At 34.0% G+C, this 18,475-nt stretch overlaps 2 protein-coding genes and 1 pseudogene across 3 annotated transcripts; 2 read left to right on the top strand and 1 right to left on the bottom strand.

The window, feature by feature from the left end:
- The first annotated feature begins 937 nt into the window (after positions 1 to 937).
- On the top strand, positions 938 to 2,903 carry LOC142623233 (ferritin-like catalase Nec2). The gene is made up of 3 exons (XM_075796630.1): positions 938 to 1,287; positions 1,569 to 1,794; positions 2,526 to 2,903. Exons 1-3 carry the CDS (start codon positions 965 to 967, stop codon positions 2,895 to 2,897), a joined length of 921 nt encoding a protein of 306 aa, XP_075652745.1. The 5' UTR covers positions 938 to 964; the 3' UTR covers positions 2,898 to 2,903.
- A 2,948-nt stretch (positions 2,904 to 5,851) lies between these two features.
- On the top strand, positions 5,852 to 15,070 carry LOC142624920 (ferritin-like catalase Nec2; annotated as a pseudogene).
- LOC142623886 (uncharacterized) lies at positions 13,927 to 18,311 on the bottom strand. Of its 2 annotated transcripts, XR_012842238.1 has the most exons (2): positions 15,638 to 18,311; positions 13,927 to 14,116 (listed from the first exon to the last, which is right to left on the bottom strand). XR_012842238.1 is itself a non-coding variant. In XM_075797368.1 (1 exon), exon 1 carries the CDS (start codon positions 18,004 to 18,006, stop codon positions 16,003 to 16,005), a length of 2,004 nt encoding a protein of 667 aa, XP_075653483.1. In that variant the 5' UTR covers positions 18,007 to 18,311; the 3' UTR covers positions 15,497 to 16,002. The 2 variants fall into 2 exon arrangements, 1 of the variants encoding a protein (XP_075653483.1); XM_075797368.1 differs by lacking the exon at positions 13,927 to 14,116 and having other exon boundaries at positions 15,497 to 18,311.
- Positions 18,312 to 18,475: the final 164 nt, after the last annotated feature.

Genomic DNA, 18,475 nt, shown 5'->3' with positions numbered 1-18,475 from the left:
TCATTTTCACTCGAGTCAACACCAAAATCAATTTTATTATATACCAATCATAAGTTATCACTTCAGTAACTACCAAAAATTTGGTAGAATTGGTTGTAATTAGACTTATTGTACGAGTCGAGGGGCAATTTAACTTTTAGAATTGGTTGTGGCAAAGTCCACATTAGCATTGTTGCATCATAAGTTCACAACCCAAATATAATACAATTAGTTTTACCTTTTCAAATCATCCCTATTCAACAGCTAGCCATCAAGCCATGCAAATATAAAGATGAAGTTTAGCTACAAAATTGGTTAAAGCCTAATTTTATAACCTTACTCAATAAAATAAACATTACTACATATTTTGAAAATCTAATCATTGAATTGCATGTTCTTTACGCTTTTAATACACATGTTAAATTTTGTGTCAATCAGATATTATTTACTATATAACCTATAAGCTTATATTTATGCATAATTTTAAAATACAAAAACTTGTAATTTAAATCATTTATGGATGACATAGTTATTGATTCTTAATTTTCTAAAATTTTTGCAAGTATGAAGAATATAAGAAGAAGATTTCTTCCAATGATGGATTTGTCAAAATTTATCTCCAATAAAAAGATATTTAGTAAAGTTATAACTTTTGTAGATAAACTTTGGCGCAAAGGTAATGTCCATATTATTCTAAATATAAACACTAGTTTCGTCATCAGTTTGACATATCTACGTTGACATTATTCTAAATATAAACAGTAGCTTTATCATCAATCTGACATATCTACATCGGCCTTATTCTAAATATAAACAATGACAATAGCCTTATCCCAAAACAAAAAAAAAAAACGACATTAGCAATGTGGCATTTTTCTAAATATAACCAGCCAGAGATTATATATAAATATAAACAGTAGTAATATCGATCTGACATATCTGAAGACTAGAGAGTCTGCAAAAATATCCAGCAAAAAAGAAAATTATGGCACTACATGCTACTAGCACAACCACCATCACCACTTTACTAATGTCGCTACTCTTCCTTCCCAAATTTTATTCTTCTGAACTCGACTCACACACATCAATCGCAAAAGCAGATGTGGATCTTCTGGAATTTCCTCTAAATTTAGAGTTCTTTGAAGCTGAATTCTTTTTGTATGGCGCTCTGGGTTATGGATTAGATAAAGTTGCTCCACAATTAACCCAGGGAGGTCCAACACCCATTGGTGCTAAAAAGGCAAATTTGGATCCTTTTACCAGGGATGTTATTGAGCAATTTGCTTACCAAGAAGTTGGACACTTGAGGTTTTTCTCTTGAAATCATTATTTAATATATTTATGTCTTTTAATTTTGTGTGTTGGTATAATGGCTAATGGGTTCTAGTTAGTTTATTAGATAAATATTTTTGTCTTTGAATAAAGGATTTGGATTTGAATCCCATCTATAATGAAAAGAAACACATTGATGGCATAACATAATGACAAGCAACAATTATCATAATGTAGATACTATACACTTTAAATCCTATCGTAGCAATAATTTATTTTAAATGTCAAAGGTACTAACTATTAAATTCTTGATGCAGGGCCATTCAAAAAGTTGTTAAAGGATTTCCAAGACCATTATTGGACTTAAGTAAAGAATCATTTGCAAACGTGGTTGATGCTGCAGTAGGGAAAAAGTTGTCCCCACCTTTTGATCCTTACTATAGTGGAGTTCACTACCTCCTTGCAGCTTACCTTATTCCTTATGTTGGACTCACGGGCTACGTTGGAACAATTCCAAAACTCCAAGCCCCTAGTTCTAGAAGGGTAACTAATATTTAAACTTGATTATTGATCCCTAGTAATGCTCTAAGAAATAGACAGTAATTAAAATTTATTGCTTTTACGTGCATATGTGTGTATATATACATAGTTATATACTACCATTGTTTTTTATAGAGTAAACTATCGTTTTTCCCCTTAGAAATGATAAAGCTTGACCATTGGAATTTGTAATTTTTCAAAGGTCCATAATCAACTTATATTTGGTATAACTCACCTAATAATTTTTTTTTGGATTAATATTTTAAAAATTCTATTGTTGGATTATATATTTTCTCTATATTTTTAACATACATGCAAAATTTGGTTCAATTATATGCAATTTTCCTTTTACTCCATCATCTCATTTTTTCTGCCTAACTTTAAAGTACAAAAATGGATAGTTAAACATTTTATATATGAGATTATAATTAATCTCTGCTCATCTTTATATTTTGCATGCATATAAGGTATAAGGAGACAATGCAATTCAAGTTATTTAATCGTGGATTTGTCAAATTCCACGTTTGATATATAGTTACTGAGTGATATAATATTGATAAAAGTTACATCAAGTTTAATTTAAACCAAATCATTTTTTGATTTGAAAGGTGGATTGGTAGAGCATAGAAACAAAAGTTGAGTTCATAACACTTACTCTGATGTCATAAAATATTACTACTTGTCCAAAAATCATGAAGATATTATGATAAGAATGTGGACGTGTATATGTTCAGCTCGTTGCAGGCCTATTAGGCGTGGAATCGGGCCAAGATGCAGTTATTCGAGCATACCTGTATGAGCATGCACACGAGATTGTGGAACCATATGGAATAAGTGTGGCACAATTTTCAAATTACTTTTCGGATCTAAGGAACAAGCTTGGACATGAAGGTGTCAAAGATGAAGGTCTTTGGGTTCGCATATCTGAAGGTGCCGAGGGAAAGATCAAAGGGAACGTGCTTGCTGGAGATGCGGACTCTGTTGTATATGATAGGACCGCTGAGGAGATATTGAGGGTTGTTTATGGCTCCGGTGATGAGCATAAACCTGGTGGGTTCTATCCAAAAGGAGGCAATGGTAACATTGCCAGATCTCATCTACATTAATTCTATGCCTACAGCTTGATTACAAGAAACAAGCTCTGGTGTTTTTCGGTTCACTGTTTAAAGCATGTGACCTTTGTATTATAATAAATAAATCATTTTTGAGTATTTATGATTATACGCATCACAAAATTGTTGTTTTATGATTTTTTCTTGTTTGTTCAAAAGCTTAGGTGGGTTTCAATAAAGTCATTAGTGTACTGAGCTGATGATAAAAAATAATTATCAATTTATTATAGAAAGAATGTTATAAGTTCAAATCCTGCGATATCATTTTAATAATAAAAAAAAAGGTTAGGCTTTATAACTTGAACAATGAACTTGAGCTAAGTAAGAGAAATTGAACAATAGTAAAGTATAAAACAAAGTGATTATATATGTTAAGTGACAAAACTTAATTATTGTACCTTAACTATTGTTTTTTAGGTTATCCTTCTAAAATTGTTCCACCAGTCTACTTATATAATAGATATAAAGGGGTATCAACATCGTGTAGTTCTTTTCCTTTTCGTTGGAAATTAAAACCCATTTACAAAACCATGTAGCCCTAATGTCTTCCCACGTCTCACTATCAATCTACGCAGACTTCTTTTGGAGAATCACAACCCAGAGGAGCTATGAAGTCCACTGTGCAGCGTGAGACAATGGGCAAGTATCTGTATATGAATCATGATGGAGTCCTAGAACACTACAAGAAAAACGACTTTTAGCGTCAACTAATAATTGACACTAAAATAGTATGTTGCCCCAAAAAACGTTTTTCGAGTCAACCCAGTAGTTGACGCAGAATTATGTTACAAAAATAAATTTTTTTAGTGCCAACTAATATCTTTTTCGCATCAAAATTTTTGTTGACGCAAAAAGCCTGTATAATGTCATCATCTAAGTTAAGTCAATTGACGTATAATAATAACTAGCCTCGTCACAAGCGCTTTGCGCGTGTAATGAGGTTTTTTTTTTTTTTTAAGTGTCATAATTTTCCATTCATTCTAATTTGAGGTTTACACATTTTTCGTTAATATTACACATTTAAAACTACTAATACAACTAAGAGTGTCAGTGTCATGAGACTAGTTTCAAAAAAAGAGCAAATATTACATGTTTATTTTGTAGTAAAAAAAATTCCTGTGTTTTTATTTTATATATATAATTTTTATTTTAAAAATCTAATTTATAAGTGGATAAAACAATTTAAAATTCTACAGGAGAGTGACCTTATTTTTTAGGTAATTTTTTAATGAGAGTTAGAGTTGTATTTTTACCATATTACCCTTTAGTGTTGTTTCTACTTAAACTTGGAGTGTAGGGGCATTTTTGAACATAGGGGTGTAGGACTACTCTACTTAAACACAGGGGTGTAGGGGTATTTTTGAACCAAAAAAACGAGGATCCCAAACAGGAGAAACCTCTTAAATAGTAGTATAAATACATTCTATCTTTCGCTTCAGCAAAAAAAATAAAAAGCCTTTTTTCCTTTGTTTTGGTTGGCATACACAATAAGTAACAAAATCAAAGCAATTAGCCAAGACTGGTTTGCTTATAAAATACACTTAAATTTATTAATAATATTTACAATTAGAATTATACAAGAAATTGTTACATTCCTTATTTTCATTTGGGATTCAATAAAATAAAGTTTTAAATTAAAAAAAATTGAGTCAATGCTCTTGAATTTCAACCCAACGCTCTCCTAATAGTGGTTCCCACCCTTTCCAGACCTCTTGGCCTTCACAAATTTCATTGAGCTAAAACAACAAACACATTCCCAACAAAATCAAATTCACGCCCAAAAATATTTGAGAAAATGAACAAATAATTCCAAAAGGCAATGAGATGAAAACTAGATCCATTTTATAGTACCGAAGAATCACGTTGGGTTGCTTTATAATTGCCTTCACAGTCTGAACAGTAACTACAGAAACCAAAACCCATTAAAAAAATTCAGTCTTAGATTCTATAAAGAACTCAAAAACATAAATTTGTCACATTTTCTATCCAAAGAAACAGGACATAACAGCCAAAGCAAAATTTTACACTCGGTGGAAGAAGTGGCTCTGATATTGTGGAAGAAGGAACAAAATGCTTCAATTGTTAGAAATACTAAATAATTGTATTTTATTTCTCAAGTAATAAAATATACAAGACTACAAGAGTGCAATAATACAGGAGGCAAGTACAATTATGTGTACAAGACAAACCTAAAGCTCACAAGCCTATTACATGTTACAACCCTCCCCAAACTCAATGTGGGTGGGGGAGACCATCTTGACTTAGTGAAAATATTTGCAAGTTGATCTTAAGAAGGGATAGAAAGCATCTCGAGAGCACTATGGACAAGATGACGACAGATAAAATGACAATCAATCTCAATGTGTTTAATTCATTTATAGAAGACATCATTGTAAGCAATTTGAATGGCGCTCCAGTTATAAAAATAAAGAGGAGTGGTAGAAGATGTGAACGCACCTAAATCCTTGAGAAGGGCATGACATTCCACTTCAATACTGGAGCAAGCCACTACAATCTGTTTCTCGCTTTGCCAAGAAATCAGAGAAGAACTAAGAAGAAAATAATAGTTAGTGGTTGATCTTCGATAAATGTGAACTCTTGCCCAATTTGCATCAAAGAATGCACTGAATAATATGAACAATTGTAATTGAAACGGAAAAATATGAATTTTGATCTTATTCTCATTCTTCTTTATTAACTTTCCTTTTTAATCTTTTTCTTTTTCTATAATATTTTTCTTTCTCTTCTTTCCTGTCTTTTGACAAAGGTCCAAGATTTTAGTTATGTTTTTACCTTTTCATTTATCCCATATCAGCACCCCCTAAGGATCCTTTCCATTTGAAATGAAACCATGCTACTCCTATACCAACCAGAAACTCTATATAAAAGACAGTGATTATAGTGTCAATCAAACATACATCACTTGCATCAAAAAAAGCCATGACATAATGTTTCTATCTACTCCCACTATCACCACAACTGCATTACTTATCCTCCTTCCAAAAGCTTACTCTTCTAAATCCGCAAAATTTGATTCCTCAATCCCAGAGGTTGATTTTGATCTTTTGGAATTTACACTAAATTTAGAGTACCTTGAAGCTAAATTTTTCTTATATGGAGCTTTGGGATATGACCTGGATAAAATTGCACCAAATTTAACCTTGGGAGGTCCAACACCCATTGGCGGTAAGCATGGAAAGATGGACAACTTTACTTGTGATGTCATTAAGCAGTTTGCACTCCATGAAGTTGGACACCTAAGGTTTGATGTCTAATATGTTGGGAAATTTAGACCCCCAGTTGATAGAATTAACAAGTTTTAAACCCAAGTTGTTAATTAGATTTATTATGCATAAAACTTGTTAAAACAAACAAACATTAATATCATGTCAAAACTAAGTGCAGCGGAAAAATAAATAAGATAAGATATGATGACCCAGGAAAACCAATAAAACCAACCAGTTTCACAGTAAAAAACCTGAAGGGAAACCTTCCAGAAAAGCAATTTACTATAGTAAAAAGAAGTTTCAGATCTAGTACAAAACCTTTGTCCCTAAACTCTACAATCCCTATAGATGAACTCACAGCAGAAACCTTCTACTGCTTCAGAACTTCTGAACTCTTCAATATATGAACGCCACCCTTTGATGCATGGATCCCAGTCGTGACTCACTCCTTTGCACGAATTCCAATACGTGACTCACTCACCAACTTGAGAAAGAAGAACGTTGATTGCAAAGTTCTTCACTTCATCAGCAATAAAGATCAAGAAGCACTTGGTTACCAAAACCATAAGGCGCAAGGACGCAGTAGCTTCTTTTTGAAAGAATAAGGTTTCGGTCACCTTTTGCATATGTTCTCCTTGTATTCTCTTATGTGACGGCCTCTAAAATACGCTTTATATATGCCTAGGGTTGTGAGAAAAGAAACCCTACACAAATACAAAAGCCTGGCCCAAAAATCAGATCTGAAAATTTTGATTTTCGTAACCTCGATAGATAGTCTCGATAGATAGCATCTGTCGAGTTTCATTAAACCTCGATAGATAGCTATCTATTGAGCAGCTATCTAGTAGCTATCCGCAGGTGTCTAGCAGGTGTCCAGCTTTAGTAAACACCTTTTCGTCACTTGTTTCTTGGTCCAATTTTCATGGCTTTAATACTAAACTTTGAACAACATGTTCTTTGAGTATTAAACACATCCTAGATCTACCCAAATACAAGTAAAGTGCGTTTTGTCAAAGGATTAGCCAACTACATAAAATATATCCTTAACAATCTCCCCCTTTGGCAATCCGTGACAAAACCACAACAAACAAATGAACATATGAGAGAAATCATAGATCACTCAACTCATACTCACCTGTTGAATACAATAAAATCTACCCTATCACAAACTCTTGAAAAACTTTGCAAAAAGAGAGTTTATGGCATGGAAGACTTTGACAACCTGTATTTCTGAAACACTTTAAACAAAACTCATCAAGGCATCTTAGTGTGAGATAGAAATAATAGATTGCATACAAGTAAAGAAACATGTGTATAAAGATAGAAAAGAAACAACATATGTAGAGATAGGTGAAGAAAACATACATCATCACATCTCCCCCTTACAAAGGAATGTATTTCTTCCCCTAACTTGTAGAATCTTAAAGAAAGAAACCACAAATTCTCCAATTTCTCCCCCTTTTTGTCACGATTGACAATGGGTACAAGAAGCTAGAAAGCTTCACTCGAGAAACATGAATGTAATAAAACAATATGATATGGATGACAAGATAAAAGAAACATGCAAAACATGAAGAAAAAAAAAATGCATGCAGAGGATCTCGATCGATTGAGAGGTATCGAGAAGCTATCGAGCAGACCTCGATGGATCGAACAGCTATCGAGAAGCTATCGAGGGGACATGAACTTTCTCGATTGATCCACCTAGCTATCGAGAGATGTCGAGATTGCGATAAGATGCAACATAAGAGCTCGACAGATAAGCTAGGTGTCGAGAGGTGTCGAGAAGGTGTCGAGAGGTGCCGAGAAGGTGTCGAGATGGCTTAAAAATAGTTTTTCAAGAAAGGAAAAACTTATATATGAATGCAATCAAACATGCAACTCAGCCAAAGATTCACCCAACATTTTAACCTCTCAAAACATCTCTCAAACAACAAAGAGTTAAGCATTTGAGATCCCAAAAACACACACACACACACACACACACACACTAACAAGTCTAACCAATTTTATATTTCAAAAACAAGTTAAAATAGTTTAGTGAGCATACATCAACGCATGTAAACCTTGTGAGGGCCAAATCACATTGTACCTACACATGTATCGAGAGTAGCAAAGAATATTGCGTGTTGTGTGTGAAAACATCGCAAGATTGCATAAGTGTCTCTATATTATGACGATTTGAGATATGAGAAAATCACTTTAACTCACACACAATCATAACTGGTTGATGGGAACTATCACATTTGAGGTACATCCTATAACTCTCACATCTCCTAGAAAACACGCTTGCAATCATATTTAAAGCATTTTATTCTTTTTTGCTTTTATTTTCTTTGCATATTTTCTTTTTGTTAAGCAAACCATGCATGGGTATACAAGAGAGAGAAAAGAAATACCCAATTATGTTAAACTTTTGACATTGCACTTTTGCTATGCCGAAGCATACAGATGTCATATCATGATTAGCGGGTAATAGTGGTGAGATGATTATTTATGCCTTTCTCTTAGGATTTTCTAGTCCTACCCGTTAAAAAAAGTGATACAAGTGTTAATTACAAGAGATCACTTAACCTTACTCATCACAAACAAAGAGCCACAAAGCTCTCTTGCTTAGTTGTGCATAGAGATGCTCATCTAAGCTACAAGAGATACAAAGTTTAGAAAACTCTGTTTCAATGGCCATTTTAAAGTTCACAAAAACCGATATACACAAACACACTATTTTTGTATTTTTCTAATTTTTTCCCTTTTTTTTTGGAAAACAAAACAAAATAAAAACCAAACAAAATTACAAAAACAATCAAACAATATGAAAGCATGAAAGAAAGATGCATATGCATGAAAGTGTGACAGAAAAAAGCAAATGCATGAAAGCATAATTTCAAAAGAATATAAGAAATCAAACAAAGAGAGTCCTACTATAGATAGAAGGAATTAAAGTAGAGGACAAACAGAAAGACAATTAAGTCTTAAGATCCTTTATCACCTACACAGAAAGACATTGCACTTTTGCTATGCCAAAGCATACAGATGTCATTGACATTGCACTTTTGCTATGCCGAAGCATACAGATGTCATATCATGATTGGCGGGTAATAGTGGTGAGATGGTTATTTATGCATTTCTCTTAGGATTTTCTAGTCCGACCCATCAAAAAAAGTGATACGAGTGTTAATTACAAGAGATCACTTAACCTTACTCATCACAAACAAAGAGCCACAAAGCTCTCTTGCTTAGTTGTGCATAGAGATGCTCATCTAAGCTACAAGAGATACAAAGTTTAGAAAACTCTGTTTCAATGGCCATTTTAAAGTTCACAAGAACCGATGTACACAAACACACACTGTTTTTGTATTTTTCTAATTTTTCCCCTTGTTTTTTTGGAAAACAAAACAAAATAAAAACCAAACAAAATTACAAAAACAATCAAACAATATGAAAGCATGAAAGAAAGATGCATATGCATGAAAGTGTGACAGAAAAAAGCAAATGCATGAAAGCATAATTTCAAAAGAATATAAGAAATCAAACAAAGAGAGTCCTACTATAGATAGAAGGAATTAAAGCAGAGGACAAACAGAAAGACAATTAAGTCTTAGGATCCTTTATCACCCACACAGCACGAGTCTTTGGCCGTGAAAATGAAAAGGCACGTGTCCTAGTATGACTACTAAAGGACATAGAGGAATTAGAATTCTCCTGAAATTGAGTTAAAATGCTCAAAACTTTTAATAACTCGCTAAGAATAGGTACAGAGCCTTTAGACAAAGGATGAGACCTATTAGACACTCGCTTATGAGGAAACAACTTGAAACAATTAGGCCGAGTGTGACAGGAAGCACCACAATGGTGACAAACATGAGTAGTTTTAGAGCTACTCGGCTTCCTAGAAGGAGGTCTAACGTTAGAGGTTGACAGAGACCTCAACTTCAGACAATTTGGCCTAATATGACCAACAATATGACAATGATGACAAGTAGGGACAAATTTAGAATTTTTATTCAACCTAGGAGTTTTAGACATAGGTTTAGAAATTTCACCGTTAACATCAGATTGTTTACCTTTGTCTATTTTAGCAATATTAGCCTTCAACTCTTCATTATTCCTTTTAAATGGGGGAATATAAAAATCTTTTTCTTTTGAGTTAGGCTCAACAACAAGTTTGGCACTAGTTAATTTTTCAACTTCAGTTTTAAATTCAACTAGTTACTCTTCCAAACTCTTAATTTTGTCCACTTGAGATAAAATTTGATTTTTAAAATTCTTATTCAAATTATTGGCTTCATCCAATTTTGCAATCAAATTATCTTTTTCAAGCTTGACCTTTTTAAATTTAGCTTTTAATTTTGTAGAACATTCAAGAGATTTCATACAAAAATTATAAAGCTTGCAATAGGCATCATGAATATCATCATCATCATCATTCAACACAAGATCATGCAAATCAAAACAATCAAGAGTTTCCATGACAACAAGGGTCAATGGATCACACAGCAAAGATTAAAACCTAATCAGAGTGTGCCCGCTCTGATACCACTTGTTGGGAAATTTAGACCCCGGTTGATAGAATTAACAAGTTTTAAATCCAAGTTGTTAATTAGATTTATTATGCATAAAACTTGTTAAAACAAACAAACATCAATATTATGTCAAAACTAAGTGCAGCGGAAAAATAAATAAGACAAGATATGACGACTTAGGAAAACCAATGAAACCAACCAGTTTCACTAATAAAAAACCTGGGGGGAAACCTTTCCAAAAAGCAATTCATTATAGTAAAGAGAGAGTTTCAGATCTAGTACAAAACCTTTGTCCCTAAACTCTACAATCCTCATAGATGAACTCACAGCAGAAACCTTCTATCGCTTCAAAACCTCTAAACTCTTCAATATATGAACGCCATCCTTTGATACACGGATCCCAGTCGTGACTCACTCCTTTGCACAAATCCCAATACGTGACTCATTTACTAACTTGAGAAAGAAGAATGTTAGTTGCAAAGTTCTTCACTTCATCAACAATAAAGATCAAGAAGCACTTGGTTACCAAAACCCTAAGGCGCAAAGACGCAGTAGCTTCTTTTTGAGAGAATAAGGCTTCGGTCACCTTTTGCATATGTTCTCCTTGTATTATCTTATGTGACGACCTCTAAAATACGCCTTATATATTCTTAGGGTTGTGAGAAAAGAAACCCTACACAAATACAAAAGCCTGACCCAAAAATCAGATCTGAAAATTCTGATTTTCATAACCTCGATAGATAGCCTCGATAGATAGCATCTGTTGAGCTTCATTAAACCTCAATAGATATCTATCTATCGAGCAACTGTTTAGCAACTATCCGCAGGTGTCCAGCAGGTGTCCAACTTTAGTAAACACCTTTTCGTCACTTGTTTCTTGGTCCAATCTTCATGACTTTAATACTAAACTTTGAACAACATGTTCTTTGAATATTAAACACATCCTAAATCTACTCAAATACAAGTAAAATGCGTTTTGTCAAAGGATTAGCCAACTACATAAAATATGTCCTTAACATAATATTTATTTTCTTTCACACTAATGTTAGAGATATCACATTTGTTGATATTGTCATGTTAGTTTTTTAACTTTTTTTTTATATATATGGGTATCAATTTTGTAAAGGTCATATTTTTATGTTTTAGCATATCCGAGATCATGTATTTGAGTCTTAGTTTCTAGTGTGTTCAAGAAAATCTTGGATTTAAACAAGTGGTATGATTAAAGGCACAAGACTGCTCAAGAAAAGCTGAACCTTTGGTCTTGATACCTAGCTCGATACCTGTCAATTTATAAAGAATTAATGAATCTCAATACTATGCTCGACACCTCTTGATCTATCGAGTTTTCCCAGGAAGACTGAAGGTTAAAGTTCTATTTTCAGTCCATGATGACTTGGTTTTCTAGGAATTCATGCACTATGGGTCTAAAGCATATAAAAGATCATTGTTATTGATTTCGTTCCGTTCCGGTCGGAATGGCCAGAATATTTCGTTCTGGCATGCAAACCGGCACCATAATACCCCTGTTCCACCTTAGGTCAAATTTCGGCCTATTTCGAGGTGTTCCGGCTATTTCGGCCAATTTCGGCTGAAATACAAATTTCAGCCGATACCAGATTTTGGCTTAAAAAAAAAAATCATACCTTCTTCTTCTTCTTCTTGGTTACGGACCATTCTGCTTCTTGTTTTTTTTTGTTTTTTTTTTTTTCTTCTTCTTCTGGGTTTCAGACCCTTCTTCTTCTTCTTCTTCTTTTTCTTCTTCCTTTGGTGGGTTTCAGACCCTTCTTCTTCTCTTTTTGATTTTTCTTCTAGTGTGTTTCGGTCCTGCTGCTGGCTACCAGTTTGCCTTTCCTTTTTTATTTGTGTGCTGTACAGGTAATGTATGTGACTATTTGTCAGCCTCTTTACTCATCCTTAAATGCTATGTCCTTTGTTTTAAATTTTTTATTTGTTTAGTTTTTGCTAGCCCACATACTCCTCTTTTGTCACCTATGTTTTAAAATTTAAATTTTTTCTTTGTTTTGTTTTTGTAAGCCCCACGTGACTAACAATAAAAATAAATGTTTCAGCCTTTACCCTCTTCCACTGTACCAACCTCCAACTACTAATATTAAGTATTAACATCAATTTTTTTTCTTCATATTATTACTCTTATTATATTTTATAAATGATTGAATTGATACTTATTATTATTATTATTATTATTATTATTATTATTATTATTTCAGCTTAAAGATTACATATTAGTTGAAATATGTACTTATAACTTTTTTAAAACCCTTAATAATTTATATAGGTTTTTTTTTATTAATAATATATATATATATATATATATATATATATATATATATATATTATAAAATAACGTAACCCCAAAACACTCTGAAACGGTACGCCGAAATAGGCCGGTATCGAAATATTCCATTCTAATGGACAAACCGAAACGGGGTCTGAAACGGTATTCATAACATTGTAAAAGATATATTTTACAACCATCATCACAGACATAGAGAAACATACATGACAGGAGTTGCTACAACGTTTGTGCACCTAGGGTTTTGTGCAAAGCTACTTCCGGTTCATCCAAGAATGGATTAAAGAACTCTGCAAAGTTACAACAATCAAAAAGGTTGCTATGGAGTTAATAATGAATAGGGTGATTCATGCAAAGGAAAACTCTTCTACAATATCAAGTCTAGTTAGGGATTGGTGATAAGATTGGTAGAGCTCAGTAGGTTCTACTCTAGGTATGTACTTCGGCATAGGCCTATAGGGTATGATTCATTGTGCATGTAACTATTTTTTCTTGTTAGTGGATTTTTCAAGAGTGGTGAATTGAAATTCACTTGGTGGGGTTTTGCGTTTTCCCCATCGTGGTTAAATTGTTGTGTCAAACTGATTTTTTGCTGCACTTAGTTTAGTTTGGTGATTTGATTGTGCATTAATCTGATTTGTATGTAATTTGACTAATTAATCAACTTGGGTAATTAGATTAATTAACTATGGTCAATCTATAATCCAAGAAGTTTGTAAACTTGTTGTAGTAAAATAAGTAGTACTTCATCATTTTCCTCTCTATTAAATTGGCTTAGTAGCAATTAGTGCATCACAACCAAAGTGCTAATGGTGCTACATAAGTTCTTGATGCATGGTGATTCAAAGTACAGTTAAGGGTCCCAAGGCCATTGTTGAATTTGAGTGCTAAATCATTTGCTAAGGTGATTGATAGGGCATTTGAAACACAATTGGTCCCTCTTTGACCCTTATAGTAATGGACTTAACTTTATCCTCGCATTTTTAGCTTATTACCTATGTTGGGCTCACTGGGTATGTTGGGGCAAGTGCCAAACCCCAATCTTATCCCCTATGTTGGGCTCACCACGTATGCTGGAGCAAGTGTCGAACTCCATGACTCTAAGTCTAATAGGGTAAGCCTCAACTTTGACAATCAAGTCTATCCCTATACAAATGAAAGTTATAAACAAGAGATGTTTAAGATACTAGAAATTTCACATGTAAACTTTACAAATTGACGTGTCAATAATAACAAAAAAGTAATTTAAATATTTTTTTTTATTGAATTGTGAAAGCAGAACCAATCATATTCACTGTTGCGTTAGTTTGTAAACTTTTTGTAGTAAGCTTGTTAGTAGCTTATATTTATAATATATATGAAAGCCATATGACTTTTTATTGACTTCAAAGCCCATTATTTTCCAGGTCATTATTCTATAATATATATTTTTGAATTCAATTTAAATTAAATAAGAATTCTATATAAAACCTCCTATACTTACGTCATCCGTTAGAATATTTCCACATCCTAACCCTTTCTTTAAATAGTAGAACAATCAATTTTTCATATACAAATACAATCATAATCAATAATATAGCCTATTAAACTATCATTCCATATTTTGGAAATAAAAATAAAAATAAAAAGAGAATATCATATTTGTTGAACTTTTTCGTGCATGTCACAGGGTTATTGACTAATAATACTATAAGAATGACTGTTTTGTATTGGCTGCTTGTGCATGCATGTGAATGCTCAGCTTGTTACTGCCTTTTGGCTGTGGAATCAGGCCCAGATACAGTTATTCTTCTATTGCTATATGAGCAAGCAAATACCAAGGTTGAGTCATATGGGAAAACTGTTACAGATTTTACAAGTCACTTTTCAAAGCTCAGGAATAAGCTAGGAAATGTAGGTGTAAAAGATGAAGACCTAGTGGTTCGTGAGGATGAGGGCGCTCAGGGATTAACTACAGGCAATGTGCTTGCTGTGGACAAATACTCAGCTGCACGTGACAGAACATCCAAGGAGATATTGAGAATTGCATATGGGAGTGGCGATGAGAGCAGACCTGAGGGTTTCTATCCAAAGGGAGCCCATTTGTCTAAAGTTTACTAGAATACTATTTTAGCTAGGTGTTGCTGAATTCACAATAGGTTTCAATTACCCTGTGGTCCTACATGAATATGAAGTTTTCACTTTAATAATGTGATAAAGGAAATATTGTGTTATGTGTATTCAATGTGTTCAAAAGCTTAGATTCCTAATTCAAACGATCACCTTAAGCAATTTCTTCTAAGCAAGAGCCAGTGGTTAATTTACCAAAAGTTATATGGAAACCACATATTGTAAGAGGAATTATGCACAAGATACTTCTCCTAGATTACAGGCTAACCTTCAACTTTGCCACAAAGCAATGTCAAAACTGCATTTTAATGATATATTATCACTCAAATAAAAAATTAAAATGAAATATGGAAAGCAAGAGCTCCAGGAACACAGGCTATAGAAAGTACGATTAAAATTTAGTATGTCATTGTATTGCCTATCCACCAAAAAATGTCATTGTAGTGGTATATGTAAAAATCATAACCAGCGAAACATACTACAAGGTATTTAAACAATGACAATTACATACCACTTTAAAATATGAACCTTTATGCAAAGAGAATACATAATCTATACCTGTGGTCCAAGAAAATGAGAAAATCCTCTGTCAACACCATGCCAAGTTGGCTTCCGCTTATTCTATCCATTCAAAAAATTTTAATCCAACATCTGAGGGATTCTGTGCAATACAAAAAATGCTCCAGCAAATATTTTATAGAACAGACATTCAGGTCAGCTTTATGGATCCCTTCTACTAATCTTGGTTGACCACTTGTAGTTTGAAGCAAGGAGATAGGATGCAAATACCAAACATATGTCCAGCAAGAAGATCACCAATAGTTCAAATTTTCAGTCAATTTTAGTGTCTGTTGCATTTGACTGATGTTTTGGCCAACAATTTTTTTTTTTTTGCTATTCACTTTCTGAAAAAACATCCAAACTCATGTATCTAATCCATTACCCAGGATATCATCTAGAATGTGAATTGGCCTCATATGACCAAAGTTGCTAAAGAAACAGCGGACTAACACATTCCAGGTGGTAAGGTTGGGGTAGATTCCTTCATTTAACATCTTGTGAAGAAAAACAATGGCTTCTTCAATGCCTAACCAATTAGAGATCCCCCATATAAGAGTAGTGTACGTTATTATGTCTGGATGCCACTCTTCTGCTGAACTATTTCTGTTCAAAACTTTGATGGCAGACTTAACCTTTCCCTGCTTACAGTAGGCATAAATTATTATGTTATATGTAATGCCATCAGGCTTTATCCCCCCTAGAAGCATTTTCCCAAGAAGCTGCAAAGTCTCATGAGGCATACCAGCAAGACAAAATCCATACAAAATGGTATTATAAGTCACCAAATTCTGCCCAATCCCACTCTCTTCTATCTCCCTAGCAAGCGCAAAAGCTTCTCTGAATCTGTTTACTTTAAAGAGACCATCCAAGAGCTCATTATATGTTGTGATGTTCGGAAAACACCCACATCTCTCCATCTGACCAAGCACTTTAAGAGCCCTGTCTATTCTTCCACTGTCACATAACCCTTTGATAAAAGCATTGAATGTAACCGTATTTGGCAGACAAGCTTCAGTATTCATATTCTCTATAAGAAAATAAGCTTGGTTGAACATAGAATTCCTTGAGAGGACATCTACCATGCAGGTATACACCACAGCATTTGGATGACAACCATGGGCTATCATCTTGTTCCATGTCTCAGATGCACCAACCAAGTTTCCAGATTTTGCAAAGCCATCAATAAGAGTGCTATATGTAGTCACATTGGGAGGACAGCCATTTCTCTCCATTTCATTGCAAACAGATACAGCTTTACCCATATTCCCATTGGAGCAGAGACCATGTATTAGAATATTGTATGCAACAACATTGGGCACAGATCCCTCCTGAATCATTCGATTCCACAATTCAAGAGCTTCATACTGCCTCCCTCCTAAGAAATGTCCCTTTATTAAGGAACTAAATGTGTAAATATTGGGAGTACATCCTCTTCTAAACATTTGGGCCAAAACTGCAAGACACAACCCAATATTCCCCACATCACAAAGAGAACTAATAACTGTTGAGTATGTGATGACATTAGCATCAACTCCCTTATCCACCATCTCAGATAACAACCCAAATGCCTCCTCAAACTTGTATTCCCTGCAAACCCCATTTATCAATGCATTATAAACTGCAGTGTTGGGTTCAAACCTCATGACAAGATCCCTTGCTTTCTCCACCTTACCATGCTTGCACAATGCAGACACTACAGTAGTATAGCTCACAACATCAGGAGAGCACCCTTTACTTGACATTTCCACAAGCAACTTGCAAGCACTATCAACCCTATCCTTCTTACACAATGCCTTCAAAAGAATGTTATATGTAAACACATTCGGCTCCATCCCATCTCTCTTCATATTACTATATATCGGATTAATCATCTGAAACCTATCTTCACTAAGCAATGCATCCAAAACATGATTGTATATCTTCACTGTCGGCTTGCACCCAAATTCCCTAATCCTATAAAAAGTCTTCAACGCTTGCTCGGCCAACCCAGCTCGGCAAAAACATTTTATCACACCCACAAACAAGTCCTCGGAGCAGTGAATTCCCTCCAACTTCATTTGGTGCAATAGGTATTGCACACCATCTGTTTGATCGTTTTCCCAACTGAGTTTTTCGATCATAGTCCGGTACGTTAATGGGGTGTGTTTGAAAGTTCCTGAATTGGCTATGGACTTGAAATACTCCAAGGCCATAACTATGTCACGCTCGCGACTCAACCTGTTTACAACGTCGTTTTCTCTGACGAGGGGTGGGCTTTGTTCAACTTGGGGTTTGGTGGGATTGAGAATTGGGTTTGTGTTTAGCACAAATGGGATTGAAGGTTTGTGGACTTTCAACAATAAGGAACACCCTTCTTTCAAATACATTTATTCAACTAATGAAAATCCAAAACCCCAAAAAAGAAAAAAAAAATTGATTTATGCAACAGAAAAACCCAGAAGATACAATCTTTTTCTTCTTTTTGTACAAAACCGTAGCTCAAGCAAGTTCTTCAATTCAAGAAATGAAAACCCAAAACACAAAATATCGAATTATGTGACAGAAACTTTGAAAGTTACAATCTTTTTTGTACGGAAAACGTACCTCAGAGTTCTCTGTAGATCAAAGTCTAAGGTTCCCACTTCCCAGACAGGGTTTAAGGAAAGCGAAGAGAATCTGAGAGCGAAAAATGCTGACTGACACAGAAAAAAAAAAAAAAAAGAGAAATGGTATGTCTACAATATTTTTACAACATTTTTACAACAAATTCTAAGTGGCAGGATGTTACTGGTTGTTATTGTTGGGGCAAAAAAGTAATTTTAGTGTTAGGTTCAAATTTGAACCAATAACAACTAA

Source organism: Castanea sativa, chromosome 2 (assembly GCF_040712315.1).
Source record: "Castanea sativa cultivar Marrone di Chiusa Pesio chromosome 2, ASM4071231v1".
In the NCBI taxonomy this organism is placed as follows: domain Eukaryota; kingdom Viridiplantae; phylum Streptophyta; class Magnoliopsida; order Fagales; family Fagaceae; genus Castanea; species Castanea sativa.
The sequence above is the reverse complement of the archived record's forward strand: the minus strand, read 5'-3'. Positions and strand labels throughout refer to the sequence as shown.